The sequence below is a fragment of the Pieris napi genome, chromosome 18, assembly GCF_905475465.1.
Source record: "Pieris napi chromosome 18, ilPieNapi1.2, whole genome shotgun sequence".
In the NCBI taxonomy this organism is placed as follows: domain Eukaryota; kingdom Metazoa; phylum Arthropoda; class Insecta; order Lepidoptera; family Pieridae; genus Pieris; species Pieris napi.
Window position 1 is genome coordinate 970753 of NC_062251.1, and position 18949 is coordinate 989701.

Below are 18949 nucleotides of genomic sequence, written 5' to 3' on the forward strand. Positions count from 1 at the left end.
AACCAAGAAGTTCGTAACGAAAAAAACTAACACACGATGATATGGGAGTTAGAGCGGGACAGAACGCATACTGCGTCTCAAATCGGTCTGGCGTGATCGGTGACGTAGTGCAGGTGCGTTAGAGCGGGACAGAACGCATACTGCGTATTCACATCTATCTGGCGAGATCGGTGACGTAGCGCAGGTACGTTAGAGCGGGACAGAACGCATACTGCGTATTCACATCTATCTGGCGAGATCGGTGACGTAGCGCAGGTACGTTAGAGCGGGACAGAACGCATACTGCGTATTCACATATCTCTGGCGAGATCAGTGACGTAGCGCAGGTGCGTTAGAGCGGGACACAACGCATACTGCGTATTCAAATCTCTCTGGCGAGATCGATGACGTAGCGTAAGCGCGGCCGGTGCAGCCAGTACGCCTTTACTGGAGTACACTGAAGGGTCGAAAATACTTAGTATAAATGGTAATAAATTTCCACTTATCATGGCTGGCAATTTCAACATCAACTTCGCTGATAAAAACAACTTTTCTATCGGAAAAAAATAATTTGAAAATTAATCCAAAAAAAATATGGGACCACCATTGACGCGGTATTTTTCAGATATTAAGAGGATATCAAGTCTCAACAATCAATTTGCCCCCTCAACAATCAAATTTCCATAACATTATGCTTAGTATTGTCTTTTATTGACATAACCTTTACACATTTAAAGAAAAAACTTTTTAACCGGATTAAAGTTATGTATTATTATAAATTTACAATTATTTAACATAATTTTAAATTTATCCGACGTTTCGCGTGCTTTACAGCGTGCGTGGTTACGGTGACTGAAGACAAAAGGTGTTGAATGTCAAAAAGTATCACAGCTGTAGAAAAGTTGCATTATCTGTATTTATTTCCCCGGAGTTGGTATCGACTAAAAGATGGAGGGTTTTGGCAGAAATGGGTCACGGTGTCCTCTATTATATTTAAATTATGTTAAATAATTGTAAATTTATAATAATACATAACTTTAATCCGGTTAAAAAGTTTTTTCTTTAACAATATGCTGTCAAAGCTAATTAAAGAAGACTGACCTTAAACGTAAATGTCTCGTTCCATATTGGGTTGAGGGCGTTCTTCCTCGCGACCTTCGTCTTGATCTTCTTACAGTCAGCAGGCACGCCCAGCATCTCCACTTCCACATACGCATTGTAGAAGGAGTAGACGTTCTCCGCGACGTATTGACCAGATATAACGCCCAACGTGAGATGGGCAGCGTGTATACCGTCGAACTCCTTGTCCATTGGGTTAAACCTGGAAAATTCTTTGCTTCAGAAAATTTTGTCAGAGAGAATTGGACAGAAATTAAAGGCATTGAAACTGTCTACAATGGAGAGAAGGTGCCACACTATGTGAAACCAGCGGCAGATTTAGGATCCTTCTAGGAAAAAAACAAATTTTTTAAAGGCCTGCAACGCACTCGCGAGCTCGCAGTGTGAGTGTCTATGAGCGGTATCACTTAACATCAGGTGAGCCTCCTGCCCGTTTGCCACCTGTTCTATAAGTACCAAATCTTTAAAGGCCGACAACGCACTTGCGGGTCGAAAAAAAGCACTAAAGTGTGTCTGGTGCCTGAAGGGCTACACCACAGTACAAATTTAAGTAATAAAGTAAAGAGTTAAAAAGAAATACAGTAATGGCTTTTACTCACCTATTTTGAACTGGCAAGATATAAAAAAAATAATCAGCACAGAGTACGAGTGTATAAGAACCTTAATTGTAGTGGCAAGTAATAAAAAAAAACATACCTTCTATACGCAATATGGCCAGGATCCCACATAACCCGCGGCTTTCTGACGTAACCATGGCAACCGTTGCTCTCAAACATGGCGGCGTTTACCGCCATCGCGGCGTCCTCTGTCTGATAGTTGAGGGCCACAAGCTGCACCCCACACGACCAGAATAGCACGGGATCGAAGTTTGACGAGTCTATTCTTAATCTGAAAAAAATTTGTTTTTTTTTCTATATAAAGAATTTTTTAGACGTCGGTTCTATTTTTAAAATTTATTCATCAAATTCTTGTTACCTGTGGTTTTTTTGTCTATATTTAAATACTTGTAGAATTTATAATCTGTATTATTTTTATCATATTATTGTCTCTGGTCTCTGTCTCTCTCTATATTTGGCTCTGTTGTGGTTCTTCCCGCCTTTTTTTTCGAATATTTCAAATTTTTCATAAACAGAATTTGACAAAAAGACAAAATTATTTTTAAAAATCCTGCTATCAAATTTATATTATATAAATCTTCTGTTCGCGTGTTTGTGAATCTCCTAAACGGGTGGACCCATTTTGATGAAATTTTTTGTGGAGTCGCGAATGAAAACCATTCGTTCGGTCGGGTGCTAGCGTTAGTATGTTGTTTTAATATTATTTTAAATAATAAAAAAGTATATAATTAATGACATTGCACTACCAACAAGTTAATATCACTTCTTTTTTGAGACTCGCAGGCCGGTAACGCGCTACGCTCTTTTCTTGAAGGACGCTTCTTCCCCCTTTCTAAAGAGGGGGGGGGGGGTTTCTTTGACTTACCCGGCGGGATAAGTCCTAACCAGCTGACTCTCTGTATGAGCGATGATGGCCAAAGGATGTTTTCTGCATATCTTTTTCGCAATCGCCTCATTAACTGACGAACACCTGTAGCATGGATGATGAATCGCTGGCGCGTTGAGGCAGCGGCCTTTATGCCCGCTAAGGTGTTGCTGGAATTGATATGAAACAATTAATAAATATGTGTTTTTATTATTTTGATAAAAAAACACATAATTCTATACTAGAGTATATAATTGTTTTCTTTTATATGCCCCCATGTATTTTAAAAAGGCCAGTTATCGCAGCCCATGGACATCCATTTTAGTGGTTGCGTTGCCAGCCTATATGTGTCTCCTATAAAACATATTATATAATCCCACTAATCCGTGAAAACTTTAGATTTATTAGCGACTAAAATTATATTATTATTTTTATTACTCTTTAATGTATAATATTCTACAGTTTCGATATTTGTCAATATGTGAGGAACATGTATACTAACTTTTTTTAGTATAGTAGTTTGATTCTAAGAGTACATTGTCTTCACATATAATTATTTAACAAATGTAACAAAATATTGTAAACCTATTTTAAAAAAGTTTGAAGTTTCTTGCCCATTCTCCACACGAAACCTTTTGGAAGGGGCAACTAGAATCATCTTGATATTGTATTTGACGTTCAAATGTGTCATTTTAGGTGGTCTAATTGAAATAAATGATTTGACTTTTGACTTTACTAAAAAGGTAGGTAGTAAAATCGTACCGAATCACTGCTTTCTGAAGACTCGAAGCTGCTACAAGGCGCTGCATTGTCCTTCACAGTATTCGTCTGTTTCACAGAACTACGCGGTGACAGGGGACTGAGTCCACGGAATTTTATTGCCTGAAAAAAAATTGGTAAAATCTGACTCCAGCCTTGCGATTCTATAACTCACTTCATCTTCACTTCACTAACATCAGTCGCAGAAAACCGCTGTGCGAGTTCGAAAAGTGAGTTACAGAATAGCAAGGCAGTATTGCATTTAACACATGACCGGCAGGCCGGACTTGGAGTAATGAAGACTAGGAAAAAGAATCCTTGAAACGGAAGAGAACGACTATAGAAGGGAGGGTGACCGAAGGCATGGTGAAGCTGGAGATGGAAGGTAGAGGAAGCATATGTCAAAGGATATAAAACTATTATTATGGAGAGTGTTCTGAGTTGTTCGGTCTAATACCTGCAGCTGAGTTTTAGTAGCACAAATTTGGTTTAAGCGTTTTCAATCCGGAAATTTGGATGTCAAAGGTGCGTTCTCGATCGAAAATGGTACCTACATACTTTAGTTAAATGTAATTAAACTATATTAAACATTATGGTATGTTATCTAAAGCTGGCGGCTTCAACACATTTACACTTTGTGCTTGTGTAGTGTTTGTGAATAAGCGCGACTGTCAATGTCAAACTGAAATACAATCATAAATACATCATGAAAAGACTGTCCGTCTCTCTCGCGCTCGGTCAAGCTTATGAGTATAAAAGAAACAGTTATTGTTTTTCTTTTGCTACTGTTTACGTTGATCTTTACTGTACAGGTTGATCTTTTTTCGAACATTACCAAGGCAATCTCGTGAAATGGTGCACAATGTTTTTAATTATTTTAAGCATCTTAATAAAAACAGTTTAATGAAAAAATGTTATATTTAATTTGACATCAGATGCGACAGGGGTTTCTAAGAGGAGGATTGAAAGAATTGTTAGTGAAGTAAAAGTGAAGTGTGTTGAGCTAGATGGAGCTTATGTCGAAAAATGAAAAATTATTTACACAAACTACTCTTATACGTTCTTGGTCGGGCTTAGAACTTTTGGATCCACCCTCGTATGCACATAATATTTATATGTATTTGACACATTTTTATTTATTTACAACCCACCCAACCTTACTAAAACCAGAGTAGACTAAAATATATAGCTTGGCAAAAAAGTCATAATTTTAAACATACTGTATAGTGAAATTGCATTAGTGTGAGTACTGTGAACGCGCCAGCTTTCGATAACCGACCTATAATAAGATGTAGATAATTTTTACACTACTATCACTATATACCTGTACATATGTGACCATATCACTTAGTTCTCTTGCGATTTGATTACTCCTCTTCCTGGCCGAGTGCTTCATACTTCCAGATGTGTCGCCATCTCCCTCACTCCTACGAAAACTCTGGTAGAGTGACAGAGAACGCCCAGTCTTCTCCTCCATAGAATTTAGGATTTTGTTTAATTCTTTTTCTGAAATGTTTCAAACAGATTAATTTCGGCTCGAAGGACCAAAATTGAATTTATTTTAATTAAAACAAGAATTATCAATAAAGGAGATGGCGTCATATGATGAAGCAAAAGTGGGAAACGAAATAGTGGCAGATGAAAATGGGAGGATTATTTAAAAAGGGTAGGTTCCAATGTGGACACAAATAGGTAGAGAACGCCACAATTGGAAAAATTAAGAGGCGGCCTTTGTTTGACAAGCTGAAAACATAAATAACCGTTTGCCGTTTTCCTCAAACTTCGATTTTGTTCCCTTTGGAGTAGAGACTCTAGGGTCGTGGGGTTCAAGTGCACAACTAATAAAGATTTAAGTTGGCGCCTAGTAGATAGTACCGGTGACCGCAGAGCTGGTGCTTTCCTTAACGAATAAGTATCGCAATACAGCGAGAAAATGCTGCCAATGTTAAAGGTACATTGCCACGGATCGAACTTTAAATTTGTTTTAATTTTTATTATTATTACTATACAGGGTGGCCAAAAAGTCGTGGATCAAACGCAAATAGGGGATAGATGAGGTCATCAGCGGCAAAAAATTGTTCTACGGGAGGTCTCTAAGGTCAACCCCTGCAGAGTTATGATTTATTTTGGTATTTATATGAAAATTGACTTTTTTTTACTAATTCTTCTTAAAATTCGAAAATATCTACATCCTGTATCGTTCTCATAATATCTACTAGATTGGTACTGATGAGTTCTTGCGTTAGACATACTATTTATAGTTGTTTATTGAGTGTATTCAAGATAATATTAAGTGATACGATATAACATTTTGAACGATTTGAAAAATCATAAATTTTTCTTTACTTTAAATAAATTGTTTAGGATAATAGTATATTATATTATTTTAGGCACATTTACTTTAAATTTAGCATGTAAACCAAACCGCAAGGATTTTTATTTTATAAATTATGATGAAATGTTTCTAGAAATCAAATATAAGCAAGTTTTGAAATAACGCGTTATGACAAGAGAATGCATACGACTTGTCGTGAACGACGCACGCGCACGGTACAAACGTATAATGTAAATTTTAATATGTTATATTAGGTCCTTACATATGAAATTGGCGTTTTGTATGGGAGGAACAAAAAGTCGAATATTTTTAAATACAATATATTCAATTAATCAAAATATGAACCATTGTTTTCTATGCACTTTCGCCATCTCATAGGTAGTTCATTGATCCCTTTACTAAAAAAACCAGTCGGACGGGAATCAATAAAATATGTGAAGGCGATTTGGACTGCCCCATCAGAGTTAAATTTTTTCCCTTGCAAGAAGTTGCCCAAATTTCGAAAAAAATGGTAATCTGTTGGAGCAAGGTCCAGGGAGTACGGAGGATGTCTTAGACATTCCAATTGAAGCTCTTCTAATTTGGTAGCCGTCTGTTGTGCAGTGTGTGGTCTAACGTTGTCGTGAAGTAGCAGTGGCGTGGAGAGATTGACCAGAATAGGTTGTTTAGCCGCTAGCTTTTCCATCATGGTTTGCAATTGCTGACAATAGACATCAGCCGTAAAAGTCTGGCCAGATTTGAGAAAACTGCAATGAACAATACCGGCACTAGTCCACCAAACTTACAAGTAATTTTTTTGGGGTTAATTTTCGCTTGGGGCAGGATTTGGCTGGCCGGCCAGGATCCAACCATTGCGCTAAGCGCTTCCGATTATCGTAAAGAATTCATTTTTCATCACAGGTAATGATTCGGTTTAAAATACCTTCATTATTGTGCCGGTTCAGTAATGTAACGCAGCAGTCGACGCGCGTTTGCCGGTTTGCTTCAGTCAATTCGTGAGGTACCCATCTTTCAAGCTTTTTAATCTTCCCAATTTGCTTCAAGTGAATTAAAACAGTTTTATCACTAACACCGCAGCCTGCAGCTAACTCGGACGTGGTTTGCGATGGATCCGCTTCCTCAATAGCCTTCAATACTTCATTATCAACTTGGATCTCAGGCCGTCCACGGGGCTTGTTCTGCAGGTTGAAATTTCCAGAACGAAAACGTTGGAACCAAAAACGAACTGTGTTTTCTTTTGCAACATGACCGCCATACACATCATTCACCCTTCGAGTCGTTTCCGCAGCACTAGTGCCACGGCGGAACTCGTACTCGTAAATAATGCGATTCTTTAAGTTTTCCATTTTGTAAAATGAGTGACGCAAACAGAAAAAAACAAATGAAAAAAACAAATGAATGACGGTCATCGAAGCACAAATACATGAGTAAATAGCTGTACAAATTTTAATTTGGAATTCTAAACCAAAGAGGAGAGGAGATATTTGAGGTCAAAGTGGCCAAAACGTAAAACGCCAATTTCATATGTAAGGACCTAATATTAAGTTGTTTTATGTTTAATTTCAGTTTTCTTTTACATTAATGTACTAGATCGACTTGTGTTTTCTGTTTCGTATATTTTGTTTATCTATCTGTTTTGGTTTGTATATTGTCTAAGTGTTTTCTTTTATATGTGTAGCTGTAAGATTACTTATATAAAAAACAATAAAGGCCAGCCACGCACCCTTAAAATTGGTGTCCCACTGCATTGCCCTTCGAGTCCCGTAGGATCATTTGCCTTATTCTATAAAAAAAATTAAATACCCCACAATAATTATCGTTTAAAAAATGCACCTTCAAAGTCATCATCTTCATCGTAATCATCATCAGACAGATACTCTGTGAGTGATGAGCCAGCTGATTGGTTCGACATGATGGAACTGCTTCGGTTGCTGGCGTCTGGGAGGGATGAACTGGTGTGGCGGAGACCATTTGCCCTAAAAAAGGTTTTTTTAATATAGAGAAATGGATACCTCAATAATTTTTGAAGTGAAACTTCTTTTGGCGTAGAGGGTAAAATTTTTACGGATACGTCACGAAGATGTGCAGCGTTTTTGTTGAAGAACAGGGAGAGAGCGATTGAGAGAGAGTGAGAAGGGTGAATTATCTTATAGTAATTCTATTTTTAAAATTAAAATTCCGTAAAGAGAATTTATGAAATGTTAGTATTTAGTATTGTCTATGATTGACATAACCTTTACACATTTAAAGAAAAAACTTTTTAACTTTTTTTTCTGTACGCAGTAATAAAACGTTTCGTGACCATCCAGTGACTCTTTATACCTTAAAGATACCATTATGTGGTGTAAAGTACTGAAGTCGAAAATAATATTAACAATAACGCGTAATTCAATGCCCGCCCCGCATCGTAACGTTTTACAAAAGGGCCCCCCCCCCAAAATTCTTTACGTAATACTTGAACGCTCCCTTAACCAGTACGACTCATCCTCCCTCGTCAGACACAGGTGTCATTAACACGTTCACTGCGTAACAGGCCGATATCAGCCTGCCGCGGTATTTCCGCTGGTGCGGACGAAGAAATCTATGTCCCTCTCGCTGGTGCGTAACGATTATCTCAGGTGTTTGTAAAAAATCGACAGGGACAAATATATATTTCATCTTGCGGTCAAAATTGTAGGTTTTCTCCATCAAAACATAACGGCAGGCTTTTATCGACCTACCACGCACTGACGCTGCTTTGCATCCGCTGAGTGCGGCAGTGGGCCTATTTCAGCCCGCCCACCCAACAGGCAGCTGGCGACCCGATACCGCACAGAGCGCGCGCCCGACCAGTTAGTGTTGTGCTATCTAACTGATCTAACATAGCGTTCGATATTATCAACGATGGCAAGCAATACAAGAAAAATACAAATTTTGAAAAATAGAGTAATTCGCCTTGCAGTTATTGACAGTGATAGTGACAGCAGTGAAGAAATATTTTCCACTAAGAAAAATAAAAGTATTTCTGTTTCCAAGACAGGCATACATAAGTAAATAAATAAAATTTTCAGTTCCTTTAGTAGTAAATGTAAATTTACGCTTAATTTAACTTGACGATTCAAAAGTGTACTTGGTTACCCACTTGAATAAAGATATTTTGAGTTTGAGTTTGAGTTGAGTTTACGATAATTCTGTTTTATTTTCGATATTTCTCTGTCCCATCACTACTAAAAATATATTCTAGTGCGGTTCAGGTCGATATCGACCTGCCGCTTTTCCTGCTTTATTTCTCATTTCCTGTTTGCCAGATCCCGGGGCGAATTAAACCTAAGGAAGTTGGGTTCAAGGTCATTCTAACAATATAAAAAAAAATGTATACATTATGTTTCCACAAAGTTATAGCAATTTAATCTATCCTAGTGCTGTTGGGTCTAGAAAGACCTGCCACGCACCGGCGGAAATATCATTGGGGGCGCATTTTGGCCCGCCGCCGCACCTGATGAAATATTATTATTTTACTTGCCGCAGTGAACGTGTTAAAGGATGTCATAACATACCTGTAGGTAGATGACAGTGTTCCTCCATGGACTGACGTCGCTCCTGTTATGCCCATGGTAGGGCTGGACTCGATTGGAAATAATTTCTTGTTCTTTATCAGCACCTTGAAAATTTATTTTATTTATTTAATTACGTCAAAATAAAAACAAATAAACAAGTTAGGAATGCAACGTAACGAAAACAAGCGATCTCTTACAACCTTAGTAGGGACAAAACTAAAAAATAAATGTTAAAGCGACACTGAAAAATTATACAATTACCTAAATTAATCTAAAATAAAAAAAAAACTAAAAGCTAATCCTATGTCGTTGATTCCTTGGAAGATGGGACAGGCTTTGGCATGGGATGCTACTTGTGTGGACACGTTTGCCCCTTATCACCTCCCCCAGACAAGTACAGATCAGGCCGAAAATAAGAAACAAAAATTCTAAGAAGGTCATAAACAGCCTTCTCGCCTTGTTATTGTTAATTGCATTAACACGTGTGCCATTATTCTTAGATTACATTGCCTGTAGGGAATTTTTGTCTCAGTTACTAAACGCACCATCGTCACCTATCTATTATAATATAATATACTAGCTGGCCTGGCAAACATCGTACCGCCTAACAGTCGATTCTTTATTTTTTTTAAATACTTATTCTGCTATTCGGGACACCGGTCTAGCTAGTAAGATAAAAAAAAGAAAATTGATAATACAACAAATACATTATGTCAAAAAATAAAAATTTACCTTCCCGGAACCCCTCCACTAACACTTGAACTTTATGATATGGTATTAAAGTTCAAATTGCCTTTAAATATTATTACGAATATTTTGTATGGGAATATAGAAAAGTGTTGTTTTAGACTTTTTCACTCAATTTTTTTAATTTTTCTCTCCGTAAGAACCGTCGTACTTCAAGGAATATTATAAAAAAAGAATCAGACAAATCGGTCAAGCCGTTTTTTTTCGGGTTTCATTTTTATATATATAGATATATAAATTATTGTAATTGGTTAAATTTGTTTTTTTATCTCTTCCTTCTCTATAACGAAAGAAAATGCCTTGAAATGCGTTATAAATAGTATAGACTGTATTTAAAAAGTAAACAAATGGCGATATAATTTAACTAAGACAATTGTCAAACTCACATTAACTGTTTTTGATTGATCGATAATGTCAATGTCACAATCGATTGAATTAATTGATGTAAATCGATTGCCAATAACTTACCTGAAAAAAAGCGCGGGAAACTTCGTTCATGGTAGACGTATTTTTCACGGTGTTGAATATTTAATTTAATTTTACTAGTTAAAACGCAGAGGATAAGCTGGTAGTTTTAATTTTTGTATTATATGTAATCTTTATATCATATTTGTGTATAGTGTCATCGTGTAGTCGGTAAGTTTTTGTAATTTCTGTAAATATTGTATGAACAAGCCCCCCGATCTAGGTCGGGGGGATGATGGCCTTGTTGGCTTGAATCTCCCTGTGGGATCAAATGTATCTGTTGGTTCACAAGATGAATTTGACAAAATGGATACCGATTGTTCGGTATCATCTCAAACAGGTGAAGGAAGTCGTAAACGAACACGTTATTTGCGCCTTTGTCGGCAATGTACGAAAATTAAGAAAAAGAAAGGTAGTGGTTCTAGCGGTGATTACTGTCAGTGCGAAAGCTTATGCAATGTAGAAGATGAGTCAATTTTAATTAAAAAGGTTACTTCAAAACCTATATCTCAATCCACGTCATCTCCACACTTGCAAAATAATAATAATTCACATAGCACATCCTCTCGACCATCAACATCTTACACGGAAAATTCAAATATCTCTCAAGACTCTAACGCGGGAAATTTAAACAACACCACAACTTCAGTAACCAATACGGACCCCCGTTCGATTGGCCGTACTGAATATGTTTCTACCGATGTTTCCCCTTATTTTATACATGTTCAACGTATTCAAAGTTCACCTGACGACGGGACCATTCTCCATCCAATAACATTTGGCAATTTTTTAAAGCAGAACAAATTTAATAATATTGTTCCCGGAAGTGTAAAGCGTATAGGAAGAAACAGGTGCGTAGTTGGCTTTTCCGATTATAAAGACGCCAATAATTTTCTTAACTGCAATCTTTTGGAAACGAAAAAGTTAAAAGCCTTCATTCCCACTTTCAGCGTAACAAGAATGGGTCTAGTTCGCGGGGTCCCTGTAGATTGGAGTGTAGAGGAAGTTCAACAAAATGTATCCGTACCTATAGGCTGCGGCAAAATACTTAAAATAAGACGTTTGAATCGCAAGGTAAAAATTAATGACTCGGTTTCTTGGAAACCCTCTGAATCAGTTGTATTAACATTTGATGGGCAAGTTTTACCAAAAAGGATTTTCATGTGCTATAATGCTCTTCCAGTAGAAATATATATTTATCCTACCATACAATGCTATAAATGCTGCCGTTATGGTCATACCAAAGTTCAATGTCGTTCTAAGACTCCAATATGTTATAACTGTGGAGGTCAACATGCAGGTGTATCATGTGACAGGTCAGATAAAGATCCTCTGTACTGTGTAATGTGTGAAGTCGAAGGGTCCCATTCAGCGATAGATAAGTCATGTCCAGAATTTGTGAGACAGACAGAAATCAAAGTTAAAATGGCTCAGAGCTGCATGTCTTATGCCGAAGCCAGTAAATATTTTTCTTCTATTAAGCCTTCATACGCAGATGCATTAAGTTCAACAATTCCGGAAGTACCAAAACCCGTATATTCTTCCGCAGCGAAGTCTGTATCTCGTAATAATTCTACTAATGCCTCAAATAAAAAGACAATATTCTTAAAACCTCGCTCTCCTCGTAAACCACAACATGGTTATGATCGTGTTGCTCATTATAATGTTTTAAAAGATTTCCAAGTTCCAGAGCCTAAAAATGGCAGTGCTCTGGTTGGACACAAAAATAAAGAAGAAGAAAAATCTGATGTATTAGAAATGATACTAGCATTATTAACTAGTTTAATAAACTCAAACTTATTGAAACCGTCCCACGTTGCCTCTATTAATGAAAAAATTAAATCAGTTAATGTTATTAAAAATAATGGATTCCAAGATAATTCAATGGAATTGCAGGAGTGTTGTTCCAAAGAAACATGATTTGATATATTTGATAAATAAACATTCTCCCGTTGTTGTTGCGTTATCTGAAACGTGGTTGAAGCCAGGGTACCTATTAAGGATCCCAGGATATACCTGCTTGCGTGATGATAGATTTGATGGCCATGGTGGCGTAGCGTTACTTGTCAGGAACTCAATTAATTTTTCTGAAATAGCGTTTTCTTCATTAATCTCTAATGATGCCATTAATATTGTCGGCATAAAAATTGATAATATTTCTATAGTTTCCATTTACCTAGCTCGTTCCTCTTTTGTTATTCTCAATAGCGTTAATAATTTACTTTCTTCACTTAGTCGTCCATTCCTTCTATTGGGTGACTTTAACTCTCATCACCAAATGTTTGGTTGTGGCACTACTGACTCCAATGGTGTACGTTTAGTTGAAATATTAGATTTACATAATTTGTGTTTACTTAATACTGGCTCACCAACCAGACGTACAAAGCCCAATGAAAAGCTTAGCGCGGTTGACTTATCAATTTGTACTCCAGATCTTGCTTCTTCTCGTTCTTGGTACACTTCATCATCTACTTTTGGCAGTGATCATTTCCCGATTATCATATCCTCACCTATTAGACGCTCTCCTTATCAAAAACGACAACCTCGTGTGAAATATAAATTAAATAATGCTGATTGGCTTGCATTTAAAATCCTTGTCGAATCTAAAATAAATGATTTGCCTGAATTAGTTAGCGGTGGTGAGACCAATTCCTCTAAAGCTTTGGCTACATGTTTAATAGAATCTGCCGATCAGATTTTTTCTGTCAAACGAAATCCGTCTAATAAGATTCCTTTTCCTCCATGGTGGGATAGAGAATGTATGGTTGCTGTAAGCAGAAGAAAGGAAGCTGAGAGAGTCTATGCTGAGGACATGTCCAATGAAAATTTAGATATTCTCAATGAAGTTATTAGTACCACACGTAAATTCCTCAGAGATAAAAAGCAGGCAGGCTGGAAAAAATTTTGTACTTCTTTATCTCCTTCTACGTGCCCTTCAGAAGTTTGGACAAGTATTAAACGTTTTCGATCTGCTTTCAAAGAATCTTTATCATCGTCTTCACTTCCCCCTTTTTTAACAAATGCCTTTTTAGACAGATTAGCTCCTCCATCAGCTGCTGAATCGATCTACTTTCCTTTGGAATCGTCTTTGATAGATGACACTTCCTCTTTAAACTCTCCTTTTTCATTACATGAATTGAAAGGTGTGCTTTCACATGTTAAAGATTCATCTCCTGGTCAGGATGGTATTATGTACTCATTTTTATCTCATCTTGGTGATACTGCCTTAATGTATTTTTTAAATTTAATAAACTCCGTCATGGTCACAGGTAATATTCCTGAAACATGGAAGTCTCAAGAAGTTATAGCGATTAAAAAACCTAACAAACCTACCAATGATGTTGCCTCATATAGGCCTATTGCGTTGTCCTCCGTTTTAACTAAAATTGCTGAACATCTTGTGAAGAATCGTTTGGAATGGTTTATAGAAAACAATAATTTAATAGCCAATAGTCAATACGGTTTTCGGAAGTCAAAATCTACAATAGACAATTTAGCTATATTGACCACAGATATTCGCATAGCTTTTTCGCGTGATGAAGATATTGTTGCTGCCTTTTTGGACATCTCTGCCGCCTATGATAATGTGAACATTTCTATTCTACAACGCAAATTATTAGAGCTACAGGTTCCTACGTTATTAATACGTTTTATCATCAATTTACTATCATGCAGATACATATCATTAATCGTTCAGAAAGATGGTAATATTACCGAGTTAAAGCGTACAGTTTTTAAAGGCCTTCCCCAAGGTTCGGTACTAAGCCCACTTTTATATAATATTTACACGTATGATTTAGAATTATCTATAAATTCCCATATAAATGTGCTACAATATGCAGATGATCTTCTTTTTTATTCCGTTGATAAATCTGTGGTTAAGGCTTGCAATTCCATGTCTAGTTCACTTTATTGTCTTAATATCTGGTTAGTTAAAAATGGCCTAGATCTATCAGTTTCCAAAAGTTCTATAGTCGTATTTTCCAAAAAACGCACAACTCCTATAATAAATGTGACCTTCAATGGTCAATCTTTGCCACTCCAAACAAAAATTAAGTTTTTAGGAGTTATATTGGATTCAAAATTGTCTGGACTTGCCCATTATGAACATGTTGTTATGAAATGTGCACAGCTGCTTAACATCATGAAATGCCTTTCAGGTGTATGGTGGGGTGCTCATCCGTTTTCTATGAAACTTGTGTATAACGCTCTTATAAGATCTGTTTTAGATTATGGCACATTTCTCTTAGATGGAGGAAGTGTCTTGGGAAGTAAAAAACTTGATGTCATTCAGTCAAAAGCTTTGAGAATTGTGACAGGAGTAATGAAATCGAGCCCATCCAATGCTTTACAAGTAGAATGCTGCGATCCTCCTTTAAAATTAAGAAGGCAATTTTTAAGTGATCGATTCTTGTTCAAATCTATGCAGTTTTCTAACCACCCTCTACATGGAAGGCTGCATGAATTGAACAATATTATTTATACATCCCGTTACTGGCGTCACAAATCATTACCATGTCTAATAATAAGCTTTCGTAAATTTTTAACATTACACAGCCGCATTCATCGATCTCCATCATTACCCATATTTATGACACAATTCAATTCTTTAATTCTTGATCCGGATATAAGATATAATATAGGCGTCCGTAAGCAAGATATTCTGGAAACAAATATTCGTTTCATGAGTAGCGTTGAGGAACAAAATTGGGAAGGTTGGGATTATATTTTTACAGATGCCTCTAAAATCTCTGTTGATGATTGTGTTGGAGTTGGTCTAATTCATTGGCAACATAAAATAATTCAAAAGATTAAACTTCCTCCTGAATCCTCGGTTTTTACTGGAGAGTGTTTTGCTCTTTTAAAAGCTTTAGAACTAGTTATTTTATTAAAATCTAAAAGTACAATCATATTTTCAGACTCAAAAAGTGCACTACAATCTCTTGAAAAATTTCCTTTCCAAATGAAACTTTGTTATCCTATTATTTGCGAAATACGTGATAAGCTTTTAATATGTTCTCAAAGAAATTACACCGTTATCTTTGCATGGATTCCAAGTCACAGTGGAATTAAAGGAAACGAGAAAGCCGATGAGCTTGCTAAAGAAGCTATAAAGGATGGAGACATAGTCCCATACATTAATTATTGTCATGATTTAGCTGCTCTTCCGAAAACCCATCTTTGGGAGTCATGGAATGATGTTTGGTTGAGAAGCAGCAAGTTCAAAGGCAAACATTATGCTGAAATTCAACCCAGGATCCCCAGTAGACCATGGTTCTTTGAGGTTAAAAGTTCTAAAACTGTCACTTCTATCATTTCCAGAATGCGTTTAGGACATGTTTGTACACCTCATCATTTAGCAAGGCTTCGTATTATTGATAGTAATATTTGTGAGTGTGGAGAAGATATTGGTGACCTTGACCATATTTTCTTTTCTTGTTCCCAATATGACCGTACCTCCTTTCTGAATTCTTTACAATCACTTCATGTTCCGTTTCCGACTAAAATCTCCTGCCTTTTGCTTTATCCTTTATTGTATTATAATGTATTATCTTCTTTCATAATCTATAATAATATTAAGATGTAATATGTTTATGTACATATTTTATTTTTAACCAGCTTATCCCTTTATTTCCTTTTTTATTTCTTTGTTTATTTTTTTTCGCGTGTAGTTTCCCAACCTTTTACTTGAAACTGGCATAAAGTTGAAGCTGTTGCCATAATATTAAAAAAAAAAAAAAAAAATAACTTACCTTATATTTGAGTTGCTCTGGGCTTGGCAGCCGTGGCTCGTCCGTGTAGTCGACATCGAACAGAAAAGAGGTTACCAATTGCTCTCCAAACACTGCCTGGATGAAAACGGAATTAGTAAACTTAAATCCTTAACAAAAACTTGTGGCACTCGGGTACTACGGTAAAGCTATTGCATAGCATTTTTTATCAACTTATGCAATTATAATTATTTATTTATGCATCTTTTTTCTTTGATTATAACTCAATCTACCACTCTACCAGACAGACTAACACGCCTATATAGTCTGTCTCACTCTAACGCGTACCAGCTGCACCGGCCGCGCTTACGCTACGTCACCGATCTCGTCAGAGATATGTGAATACGCAGTATGCGTTCTGTCCCACTCTAACGCACCTGCGCTACGTCAGCGGTAACGCCAGACCGATGTGAGATGCAGTATGCGATTTGTCCCGCTCTAACGCGTATTTGCCGCACCCGTCATTGTGTGTTAGGTTTTATTTTCGTTACGGAATTTCTTGATTCGCTCACCGCGCTCAAAACCCGCGATAAAATCTATGCAATAGCTTAAAAAATTTCATTGCTACAATATTTTGAATTGTAATTCGTAGACATTCCACTTCGGATTCCAATCTTACATAATTTATTTCACATTCACAGTCTCTGTATGCATACAAAATAGTGATAATTCAATTTTATTTATTAAAAGTATGGAATCATTAATCATTGTTATGACATTGTCACGTTAGACCAGTGATTCCCAAAGTGGTCTATATCGACCCCTAGGGGTCTATGACAACGTGCAAGGGGTCTACGTCAGCGAAAAAAAATTTGGGGGTCCATGATAGTGGATCTCAACACATACAATGATACGAGTAGTACCTATTTACTTACATCTTACTATCTTATAATATCAAAACATATACATTATTTATAAAAGTACCTATGAAGTAAAAAATTTATTATACATGTTTATAAAATTGTGTAAGTTGTAGGATGTTGGTATTCGCTTTGTGGTTTTAAATTTAATTTTGAGTAGGTAGTTTTAATTTAAATTCAATTAATAAATGTATAAATTAACATGTGTTTCTACTTTAAGTTTTTAACACTAAACTTCACTACAGTTAGAAATTTACAGGAAATCAATATCAGGTAAGTAGGGGGTCTACCCAACACGGAAAAACATGGCAAGGGGTCTACGACACAAAATAGTTTGGGGAACTCTGCGTTAGACTATCATCCGTAACCGACTTACAACCACTTTTTTTAAAGAATAACAATGTATGGTACATTTTTAACATAGAGACGTGGAAGGAAATTCCTGTCCTCATCTACGATGCGATGTTCGTAACAACTGACCTCAAACGTGCTCGCCATCACTTGCTGCTGGGGCAAACTGCAGTGGTTCTCAATGCTTAAGATCAGGGGATATGGAGACGTTACGAAGGCACTTCTGAAAAATATAATATAATATAATATAATATAATATAATATAATATAATATAATATAATATAATATAATATAATATAATATAATATAATATAATATAATATAATATAATATAATATAATATAATATAATATAATATAATATAATATAATATAATATAATATAATATAATATAATATAATATAATATAATATAATATAATATAATATAATATAATTAATATTACTACCAAACCGATTAAACGCCTTGCACGAATTGCTTTAATTATCACTATAAAAGTACTATCATTTATGTGGTAGACACAATATTTATTTATTACGCTATCGTACACAAACATGACTATATTACATTAAATACGCCGCGCCAGCTGTCTACTCTCCATCCGTCTTACGAATTTTCGATCAGGTCACGTGTCCTGACGCGAGTTTAACATTTTTTACCCATTCCAAAAAAAAGTGTACAACGCCGCTAAAGAAGTTTTCACTTCAAAAACAACGGTTATTACCTGGCAATAGTTTCAACTACCCGTCGAAATGGTATTTTGGTAGTGAATGTATGGCCGTGGTATATCACGGGATTCCCGTCATCACCATCCCAACAGTCCAGTTCTACGCACCTGCAGCCTGTTAGTAGCACCTGTAAAGATATTTTTTAACCTATTACTAATCGTCCAACTATAGTTAGGTCGTTATCGATGAAGCATGTTAAGACTATAAACCCGTGAACGCGTCCCACAAGGATGTGTACTGTTCCCAACGCTATTTCTTCTGCATATTAATGATGCAACTTAGCAACATTCATTGCTATGCATCTCGGGCAGTTGTCGATGAGTACAAGAACAAACTTGTGCCTGAAGTCGAAACTTTGCTACGTGAAGTCTCGGACTGGGGTAGACTGGTTCAAACCCCAGACTGGTAGGGGTTAACCCCAAGAAGACACAAGTTTGCGTGTTTTCCGCTAAATAAACACCCTTTGCCGCTACTCCTCTCTTCGAAAATACTCTTCTTAACGCATCAGCTAGCATTGGGATGGTGGGCGTTTCTGTTCGTTAACGTTTGTTTGTAAATTTATCATTGAGTGATAATGTTTATGAATAATAATGAAATTATATTCATAATTTTTACTACACTGTGGGTATAATGTGTCAGAAAAAAATAAAAATATTGCAACGGAAGAAACTAACAAAATATACTTATGACAGTTAAATAATTCGTACAAATTAATAACGTGTTTATTAATTAATTAGTTAGTAGTGACGTTCACATTAGTTATATATCCTTGTTAGAGCAAACTATTATGTTAAAGCCATTAAATTATTGCTTAAT

General features: G+C 36.2%; 1 protein-coding gene across 2 annotated transcripts in view; it reads right to left on the bottom strand.

Moving 5' to 3' along the window:
- The window catches only part of LOC125058560 (1-phosphatidylinositol 4,5-bisphosphate phosphodiesterase epsilon-1-like), a 169963-nt gene that overhangs the window by 10187 nt on the left and 140827 nt on the right, over positions 1-18949 (bottom strand). For both annotated transcript variants that reach the window (XM_047662658.1, XM_047662657.1), the window contains exons 23-32: positions 18130-18260; positions 17534-17627; positions 16176-16271; positions 9211-9314; positions 7508-7650; positions 4664-4845; positions 3343-3462; positions 2581-2750; positions 1795-1986; positions 1081-1300 (exon numbers count right to left, since the gene is read on the bottom strand). In XM_047662658.1, the coding sequence (XP_047518614.1) occupies positions 1081-1300; positions 1795-1986; positions 2581-2750; positions 3343-3462; positions 4664-4845; positions 7508-7650; positions 9211-9314; positions 16176-16271; positions 17534-17627; positions 18130-18260 (1452 nt within the window). The remainder of the gene's footprint in view (positions 1-1080; positions 1301-1794; positions 1987-2580; positions 2751-3342; positions 3463-4663; positions 4846-7507; positions 7651-9210; positions 9315-16175; positions 16272-17533; positions 17628-18129; positions 18261-18949) is intronic.